General features: G+C 39.3%; 1 protein-coding gene across 5 annotated transcripts in view; it reads right to left on the bottom strand.

Moving 5' to 3' along the window:
- Positions 1-2,088: 2,088 nt before the first annotated feature.
- kynu (kynureninase) overlaps positions 2,089-10,578 on the bottom strand; it is a 253,690-nt gene continuing 245,200 nt past the window's right edge. For all 5 annotated transcript variants that reach the window (XM_033024701.1, XM_033024698.1, XM_033024703.1 and 2 more), the window contains one exon: positions 2,089-4,267. In XM_033024701.1, the coding sequence (XP_032880592.1) occupies positions 4,133-4,267 (135 nt within the window). In that variant the 3' untranslated portion in view covers positions 2,089-4,132. The remainder of the gene's footprint in view (positions 4,268-10,578) is intronic.

Here is a 10,578-nt window from a genome sequence, read left to right as displayed (position 1 = left end):
TGCTCAGAATAATACTGAGAATGTAGAGACTGCTTCTAAAGGAGAGTCTTTAAGATCACAACTGGGATTAATGTATTTTACAGTTAGTTTGAGGTGCTCTCAGGTGAATTTATTGAATAGCATCAAATAGCAGATATTATGTTCTTCTGAGTATACACTGCCCATCTGCAGTCATGATGTTACAGTGGCATTGTTCTAAATGCCATGGTATCATCACTTACATAGATAGTGGCAACAATATTTTTATGCAGTTGGTGTCTTTCCCAAGAATTCCTGTATTAACGATCTTCAGATCTCACAACATTAGAAGGGGAAAGTTCATTAAACTGTCAAGCCTTTTGCTGAAGCAAGCACGCACAATCCACTGACATGATTGATACTCTTTTTTATCAAAGTTGATGGAAAAACTCTGTCTAATTCTAAAGTAATTTAGAAAACCTCCAGAAAATTCATCCATTACAACCATTCTTTAGAGGAAAAACGAATCCGTGTTTTGGTAATTTTCTGGGCAGATAAAGGATAAAAAATGAACCAATGTCAGGGTGAATAATCCAATCTGCAAGGGTCAAGTGATAATGAGGCATTCCTGGAAGATATTTGAAGCTGGTATTTATTCATAACACCATTGAACAAATACATTAACAACGTGACTAATTTACAATTTGGACACTCACCCAATGTAATGCTTTAGCACAGAACAGACCTGGCTGCAGCTTTCATTTGCTTGGTTCACTGGATCCTAAGCTTCATTATAGCTATGTTTTTAATAGCTCAACCCTTGGACCTTTAGGCGAATCTTAAAATGACCTCTAGAAGCTGTTACTTACACACTAAGTCAACATTCTTAAATTAAATTTGGTTTGTAATCAGGAGAAGGAAATATATTCATCCCGACAGCTCCCCACATTTTTGCTGCCTACCTGCACTAACCCGTCCCAGTTCTCCTACCCTATCAACGGCGAATGCCAGGGAAGCAACTGCCCAACATGAAATAGGACGTTAGATACTGTTATGTTTACCTCTTGAGACATGAATTTTTTCATGCTTGCAGTTGGGTGCTAACAAGATTCTGCTCTGTTGCGCTCAGTCCGCCTAGGCCTGCCAGATCCCCTGGTTGCTAACCATTTTAACACCTCGTCCCAATCCCATACTGACTTTTCTGTCCTGGGCCTCCTCTATCGCCAGTGTGAAGCCACACCTAAACTGGACGAACAACATTACATATTCCACTTGTGTAGTTTACGGCCTAACATATGAATATTGAACTCTCCAATTTTAGTAACTAACCTACAAATACCACCCACTCCCTAATTATTCCCTCGCCCACATACCCTTCAACTATGCAAAATGGAGCATTAGCACCTCATATTCTGCTTGGGTAGCTTATTACCGAATGGTATTAGCATTGAATTCTTTCATTTTTGATAACTACCAAAACACAACCACCTCCTTCCCCATACCTTCTCCTCCCTCCCCCCTACCAACCATCTCATCTCCCCTCTCTCTGATGGTCCACCTGAACTTGCAACTAATTCTCCCCTCCTTATTCCCTTCCACCTACATTCCTTCCTCTAGCTTCACAATTTGCAACTCTTAAATCGTTTTATCTCATATCCATTGCCTTTTCATCTCTGGCCTTTATCCAATCATCTGCCTATCAAAACACCCCCTGACCTGTATCCACCTATTACTTGCCAGGCTTTGTTCTGTGTCCTCCTCTCTTCCAGCTCTCCACCTCTGCTCTCCCCACCCTCAAAAGCATTCTGAAGAAGGGTCCCAACCTTAAATGTCACCAATGTAGGTTCATCAGTGATGCTGCCTGACCCGCGGAGTTATTCCAGCACTTTGTGTCTTTTGTTTGTAAGCCAGAAGCTGCAGTTCCTTGTTTCTACATTTTCCAAAACCATATTTCTGATTCTACTTCATAGACATTATTAATTTTCATTAAATATGCATTTATTTCATAATAGGCAGTAAGGGCAAATTTATTCTGAAGATTAACTGCAACTGAATTCGTTCAAATTTAAATGCTAATTTTTGAGCAAGAACCTTGTGTATAAATAGAGGAATTAAAACATAACACCTTAATTCTTGTCCAATCATTTTAATGGATGGATTTTGAAAATGATGGCTGCATAATCAGTGACAATAAGATATAAGTTATGAACAACATACAGACTTACAGATGCTGATAGATTGTAAGACAATTTGGCATGCCCCATGTTTTAGCAAGCTTTGACAGTCAAAGCAGTTCAAAGTCAAGATATTAAAACTAAAATGCTGAGTATATCTGTGTCTGAAAAGATGATCATTTCATTTTAACCTGCGATTGTATGTTTTAAAATAAAGTGATTGTTTAACATTTAGTATTTTTTTATCCATTATTGCTATCCTGCTTTGCATTACAGGAATTATAGAAAGAGCAGATTAATGCACAAATGGCAATTTTATTCATACTTATCAGTATAAATTTTATGGTTCTCCCACTGTACTCAAATCTTGGCTGTTAAAGACTAGATTTCAATACATTCTCTTTCACGATAGAATTTCAGATTGGGGCGCCACAATGGTGCAGAGGTATCACAGTGCTGGCGAGTTAGAGCTGGTGCCTCACAGTGCCTGAGACCTGGGTTTGATCCTGACTACAGATGCTGTCTGTGCGGAGTTTGCACGTTCTCCCTGTGACCGCGTGGGTTTCCTCCCACTTTCCAAAGATGTGTAGGCTTGTAGGTTAATTTGATTCTGTAAATTGCCTCCGACATGTAGGATGTAAAAGTGGGATAACATAGAACTGATGTATGGGTGATCGATGCCTGGCATGGACTCGGTGTGCTGAAGGGTCTGTTTCCTTACTGTATCTCTAAACTAAAGTAAACTAAACTAAACTAGTTTAGTTCAATTTATTGTCACGTGTACTGAGGTACAGTGAAAAGTGAACTACAGTTACTAGTTACTAAAGTACAATATTAGTAAATAAAATTAAGGAATTCAATATTCATACATTCATTCAGTTCTTTTAATTTTTAAGAAAGTTATGGGCTTTTGACTGTCCTCGATCACAGCTTTTGAGTTAAGTCAATGGAAAAGCAATAGGGAACAAGGTGCTAATTTCAGAGTATGAAAATGGCCATAACTTTTTTAATACTGAAGATATGAAAGTGAATTAGGTGTCGAATTAAACTTATTTTTATGCTTTATCGGATGGGATAGATTGCAGACTTGATTTTTAAAATCTCAAAATGTTGTAACATTGCTATCAATAGCATGCAAAAGGGTCAACAAAAGTATATTGGGAGCAGTAAGTTCTAGTAAGGGTGAAAAGCTATATTTCCCTGAAAGTGACAACCCAGGTAGAGAGGATGGTGAAGAAGACACATCGTATGCTTAATTTCATAGTTTTGGGCATAGAATATTAAGTTGGGACATGATCTTGTCAATTTAGAAAGCTCTGGTTAGACTGCTCTTGGGAATATTGTACGCAGTTATGGTTTGCACACATGTAACTGCCCTGGGCAGAGTGATGAGAAATTTCACCAGGATTTTGCCTGGTTTGGAGAACATTAGTTATAGGTAGAAATCAGATAAACTGTATTTGTTTTCTTTGGAGGCATAGATAACGTCAATAGTCAAAATCATTTTTCCCATGGTAGAAATATCAAAAACAAGTAGGTTTAAGGTGAGAGAAAAGTCGAGTTGAGGGATCTTTTTTTTATACAGAGTATGGTTGATATCATTGATATCATTGGCCTTACAATCATTATGTTTTGGAGACAATTAGATAGCCACTTAATTAGGTAACGTGCAGAAGGATGTAGACCTATTGCAATAGACTAATTTAGATACCTGAGAGTAAAGACTGAAGTTTATTGATCAAAGCTCACAGATTAATTACTGGTGTATTATTAGTTTGAATATTAAATAATGATTGTTATCGTGAGACTGCACCATGAAATTTGCACTTGTTCTAGATTTATTCATTTGAGGCAATAATTTCTTTATTTAAGAAAAACAGTTTCTGAATTCTTGTTTATTTTTCCCCAGAATGCGCAAAGCCAGCAGAATAAATTTAGGCTAAATACTTTCCTGTAGCATGGAGCTGCTTCTTGCAAAATGGAATTTTGCACAACACTTTTTACATTCCATCTTTCAGCTGGTGTGAGACAACCTGAAGTGATTCATTCAATATGTTGATAAATTTATATAAATCATAAAAGGAGTTGTAAAGAGGTACAGGTGCTATTCGAAGGATTGGTTCCCGGATGTCAGGCTGAGAAAAGATATGAGAAACAGTGTTATTTTACTGAATAAATGGAAAAAATATATATTTTAAATTAATGCTTTACTCAGTAATATCCTTCACTGTCAACTATGCTCTGCACACGAATGCCTGCTTTTTTGGCTAATGGGTAATAATAGAAACAGACAAAATGGGAGTTTCTAGTTAAGAACTCTTCTGATTAAGAACATTGTCTTTCTTGCATGATTATTTTATCCTGAGTAAATGCATTTTACCATGCTGGGAGAAATGCTGGAAAGCAGGAAAGAAATTAATAAAATCAGTACAATGTATTATTCTCATGACATCGCAGACCATTTTTGTGGAAACCAACAAGTGGCATAAGTCAGATTGAAAATGAAAATTAAGAAAGGGTCGGATTAAGCATAGAGGTTAAGGAATGAAAAATACCATACAGTTAAATCAAATATTTTTCTTAGTTGATGAAACATTATCCCAAAATGTTAAGAAAGTAAAGTCAGTCTGTGAATAAAATGTGAAGAACAGCAGGCAGTTTTTTACAGAGCAGGTTTTTGATGCAAACTGTTTCTGTGGGTCATTAATCACAACAGCGAGTTTAAGTGATTTTACTGGCATGCTTCAATTAATGCAGCCAGTTTAATAATCATCTAGAATGGCTGCTGGAAGGCAAATATTAGGCACTCTGGACAAATGCCAGGTTCCAAGGGTAGCTTCACATCAGAGCATAGTGGGGCTGGTGTTGACAGATGTTAAGGGTAAGTACCGATGGGGGCATGCCTTTCTGGTATGGACCTGAAGGAACACCTGTTTTTGTCTGAAGCATCTTTTCAGTATTCTGACCAGTTCCACACCTGACACTGCCAATCTTGAAAAGTGATCTGACTTCTCTGACCAGGAATCAGTTTAAACTTTTTTACATGGAAGAACGTTTGGAATATAGTGTTCAGTTTGGTCACCCTCCTATAGAAAATATGTTGAAAAGCTGGAAAGACTGCACAGAAGATTTATGAGGAAAGTGCGGAGAAGATTTATGAGGATGTTGCTGAGTGCCTGAGCAACAGGGAGAGGTTGGGCAGGGTAGGGCTTTACAGATGGTCCTCGACTTACAATGGCTTTGACTTACGATGGCTTCGACTTACGATATTTCAACTTTACGATGGTGCAAAAGCGATACACATTCAGTAGAAACCATACTTCGAATTTTGAATTGTGATCTTTTCCCGGGCTAGCGATATGCGGTACGATACTCTCTCGTGATGCTGGTTAATGGCAGCGAGCCGCAGCTCCCAGTCAGCCATGCAATCACGAGTGTGAACAACTGATTCTCTATGGTGTACTGTGTTGCCAGAGTTTTTTTGGATACAGTGTATTGTGTTTTGTGTTTTTGCATCCCATCACGTCCACAAAATGCCCATCTGTGTCTCCAGCTTCTGGAGAGAAGAAGAAGAGGAAGGCAATTAATCTTGAGATGAAACTCATGATAATTGCCCAGCATGAAGGCGGCAAGCCAGTAATGGCCATCGCACGTGAGTTAGGACTTTTGCAATCGACGATCTCGACCATCTTAAAGGATAAGAAGCTAATCAGTGATGCAATGAAATCATCAGCATCGGTTAATTCCATGGTCAACACGAAGAAAGAGCTGGGCCGATTAATGATATGGAAAGATTACTTTTCACGTGGATGAAAGACCAGATACAGAAGCGCATACCGCTTAGACTACTGACCATCCAGGCTAAGGAAAGAAGTATTTTTGATATGCTCAAAGAATGTGCAGATGATCCTATGTACATACAAGTGTTTACAGCAATTCATGGATGGTTCTAATGCTTCAAAAGCGTCATAATTTTCATAATGTGAAGGTGAGCGGTGAGGCAGCAAGTGCCGATACTCAAGGTGCCGAAGCTTTTAAGGAAGAGCTGCATCAGACAATTATAGATGAAAAATATTTGCCAGAACAAATATTCAATGTCGATGAAATGACTTGTTCTGGAAGCGTATGCCAGAGCGTACATACATTCATCAAGAGTCCAAGACAATGCCAGGATTCAAGTCATGCAAAGACCGTGCAATGCTGCTTTTGGGAGGACATGTTGCAGGGTTGAAATTAAAGCCTTTACTAATCTACCACTCGGAGAACCCTAGAGCATTGAAGAATGTGAGCAAGCAAACGCTTCCCGTTTATTATCGCCATATCAAGAAAGCCTGGGTGACATTAGCGTTGCTTGAAGACTGGATTTGAAACTGTTTTATTCCGCAGGCAAGAGAATATTGTAGGCAAAACAACTCCATTTAAAATTCTTCTGATTTTGGATAAGGCACAATAGCTGTGTTCAAAGCCTACTATTTACGCCAAACATTTGTGTAGGCTGCTGAAGCGACTGAATATGGCCGAGAGTTTTGGAAAGATTTTAACATTCTAAATGCTATCTGGAACATCGCTGCAGCATGGGAAGAAGTCACACAGCAATGCATGAACAGCGTATGGAAGAAAGTTATGAAAGCATACGTGAACACATTCAAAGGCTTTTACAAGGATTCTGCTGTTGATGACATGGTAGTAGGCCCCCCCTCGGCCATGACTGACCATGGGTGATGCATCCTAGTTTGCAGGTGATGTGTGATCGGGTGCAAGCCTGGGCGATGTCATATGGAGGACGGGCTGTAGCCCATGCAGCACGTCCCCCCTCTCCACGTCGCTGATCGATCCAAAGGAACGGCATGGCCATTACAGTTTGGAACCAGCGCCGTCGCAGGAGCTGCCAGAGCGAGGTTGTGGTCAACGACGAACTGCTTAGGAGCTCTGACACCGGATTTTCTTGAGGTTTACTCCAGGAGCCTTTTCCATGACTGGATACGGCCACAAGGCAGTGGAGGTTTTAAATCAGTTTTCCCTCTCCTAGATGGACTGCCTTCCCAGGCTGACAAGCCCCATCTGCCCGAGACTCATAGGAGCGGGGGAGTCTACCTTCCCGTGCAGGTCTATAGCACCTGCCCACTGCCCATTGCCCATGACATAATAAGTAGCAAGATATTAGTGCTTGGGAAACAGCTAGAATTGGACATTGAAGAAGATGTTATTCATGAGCTTGTTGGCACTGAGGTTGAAGATCTTTCCAATGAGGAGCTTATTGATCTGGAGGAAGAAAGAAGCTGAGGCAGAGGAAGAAGAAGTTATACCCGAGGCACCGAAAACGTTCACAACAAAGAAGCTATCAGCAGTGGCGTATGGATGTTAGAGGAAATGTACGTCAGTTACGAGAGATTTGCAAAAACTGACAGGCAGATACAGGATGCACTTGCCTGCTATAGGGAAATATATAATGAAAAGAAGAAACAAACTGGACAGTCAAAACTTGATATCTTCCTGAAGAACACTATGCCTGCTAAACAATCAACACGTATCGGAACGTAACCCCATCGTAAGTTGAGGAGCACCTGTATTCCTTGGAGCACAAGAGGCCGAGGGATGATCTTGTAGAGGTATATAAGATCATGAGGGGAATATAAAGGGTAGATGCAGATGCTGAGTTTTACCCAGAATAACCTGACGTAATTTGTTGAAGGCGACACGGGAAAGATTTAATAGGAACCTGACGGGGCAACTTTTTACACAGAGGATAGTGGGTGTATGGAATGAGCTGCCAGTGGAGGTATTTGAGGCAGGTACTGTAACAATATTTAATAGACATTTGGACAGGTACATTGATAGGAACTGTTTAGAGAGATATGGGCCACATGCGGGCAGGTGGAACTAGTGTAGATGGGCAGGTCGATCAGCATGGACAAATTGGGCCAAAGATTCTGTTTCCATGCAGTACAACTCCATAATCTAATATTGATAACTTTAACAGGACTTCCGCTTCCAAACACTTATCCAATTGCAAATCTTTCTTGCAAGTTAATACAGGTTGTACTTGATATATAAAGTGTGACCAACATTTGATCACATAAAGTACAATTGAACATATCCTTCTACTTCATCGGCGAGACTAACAATGAGCATCAACCATCTCTGACAGTTGGTTTGACTAATAGTTGTGTGCAAAGAACACATTTTAAGGAAGCAATTTAAATAACAATGAAAGGGTCATTTCCAGAATTGCCCACATTCTGAACATGTAAAAGCGTCTTTTTCCCCCCCTGGATAAAAACTTCAAATTCCTGCATGGAAGTGGCTGCCACATAATATGTTCTCAATGAATCAAATAGTGAAAGTACATTTTCTTTTGATCATAATTGGGGAGGGGGGGGGGGGGGGAGTGGGGGGAGGGCTTCAACGAGTTAGAGGTTAAACCTAAATAAAATTCATCCTCATGACAACATAACCAAAACACCACATTTCAGGAGTCTGTAGTCAAGCATAAAGCACTGTGTTTTTCTATTTAATAATGTAGTGTTTCAAGCTGAAATTTGTCAAGCTGCTGAAATGGTTCTTTGGCAGAAGCTGGGAAATTGAGTTCACTCAGGCAGAGATTTTCAAGAACCAAAGTTCTATAGTTATGAATTTAGTTGTCTTCTATTTGCAATATATTGTTCTATTTGCGAGCGACCTGAAAGCTACAATACTGAATGTTCTTCACAAAAGAGAAAATCATTAGAAAATATGTTTACAATGGAAAATAAATAGAAATGGGATCAAAAAAAGAGATTGCTATTCCAGGAATTGTACCAGTACATAACCTTTCATGCCAAAAGTAAGCTACAGAATCCGTATGTTTATAAATCTCAAATTTGTAGAAGATCTTGTGTGTTAGATTTCTGTCCATTTCAAGAAGTCATTTTTTCACACTTGCTTTGCCTACCTGAGTGTTAGTTATTGAATTTCCTTTCTCTGCAAAGTTCAGACAGATACCGTGGTTCAAAACACCCTCTCCTGTTTCCGTAAGAAAAACAGAATGTGCGGAAATACTCCATAGTTCAGTTAGTCACCATGAGCGTTATTATACTGAGCCCTATATATAATGCTGCCTGACCTGTTGAGTATTTCAAGTACTTCCTGCTCTTATTTCAAATTACCAGCATCTGCATCTTTTGATTTTCAACTCTTAATTCCATATCTGAAATTAATCAAAATGTAATAAAAATAATGCCTCTGGTTCATTTATTTATTAAGTTGAATTTTTAAGGATTGGATTGAGAATCTTCACAATTGGTACAGAATGTGATAATGACCAGATGTTTAAAACCAGTTTGCATCACAGTTCATGTTTCTTCCTGAGACATGGTTTCGCCTCAGCTATTTAATGAAGTAAGGGGCACCTCAGATGTCGTAGAATGGTAAAGCCTTAACTTGGGAGCAGGTGTGCCAGAGATGGAGAAATTAGAAGTAGGGGATGGCATGTTTGCAAGAGACAGGGTGGTGGGAGATGTAGGAGTCGGCGGGTTTGTAGTAGATGTAAGTCGATAGTGTGTCCTGTGTTGGAGACAGAGATATCAAGAAAGAGGAGTTCAAAATAGTCTAAGTGAATTTGAGGGTAGGGTGGAAATTAGAGGTAAAGTTATCAATCAATTATGTCTACATGGATGCAAAAGGCATCCCAAATGCAACAATTGATGTAGCGGAGAAAGTTTTGGAGGATGGTACCAGTGTAAATTTGGAACAAACCAATTTGAACTATGCTGGAAAATGGCGCTGGAGTAGAAGAGCAGCCATGAATTGATGTTTGATGGAGCAGACTTTAAAAACAAAATGGCTTAATCCCATTCTTACTTATTGTTCTTCACCTAATTCCACCTTCTGAAACTTGGTTCATTTTAGAAGTTAGGATTAGGTTAAGAACAGTAAGTATGAGATCCTGGAGGCCACAGCTCTTTAATTACACCTAAGTATATATTTCAATACACTGAGATTTCTGTATTTACTTTCACACTCTCCTCTCGCTCTGTCTCTCTCCAAATCCATCTGCCAGTTAATTTAAATCTGCATACCCTGACCTTTAAAGGAAATCTGATTTTCCTATTTAATCCATCCAGAATCCTCAGAATTTTACACACGTCAGTAAAGTCTACCCAGTTTGCTTTGTACCAAGGAAACCAATGCTAGCTTATTCAATCTTTCCTCACAGCTACAATTTTCCAGTCCTAACAACATCATCATTAAACTCCAATCCAGTACAGTCACATATTTCCTCTAATGCAGTGACCTGAACTATAAATAATAGTCAAGATCTAGTTTAACTGGCAATGTGCAGTTGGAACATAGAATATAGAGAAATACAACACTGAAACAGGACCACAATGCCTATGGCATTATTTGGCTGCATATGCTCTGTATTGTTTCAGCCCCTGTCTGTTCATGTGCCCATTCATGTGCCTTT

The sequence above is a fragment of the Amblyraja radiata genome, chromosome 7 (assembly GCF_010909765.2).
Source record: "Amblyraja radiata isolate CabotCenter1 chromosome 7, sAmbRad1.1.pri, whole genome shotgun sequence".
In the NCBI taxonomy this organism is placed as follows: Eukaryota; Metazoa; Chordata; class Chondrichthyes; order Rajiformes; family Rajidae; genus Amblyraja; species Amblyraja radiata.
The sequence above is the reverse complement of the archived record's forward strand: the minus strand, read 5'-3'. Positions and strand labels throughout refer to the sequence as shown.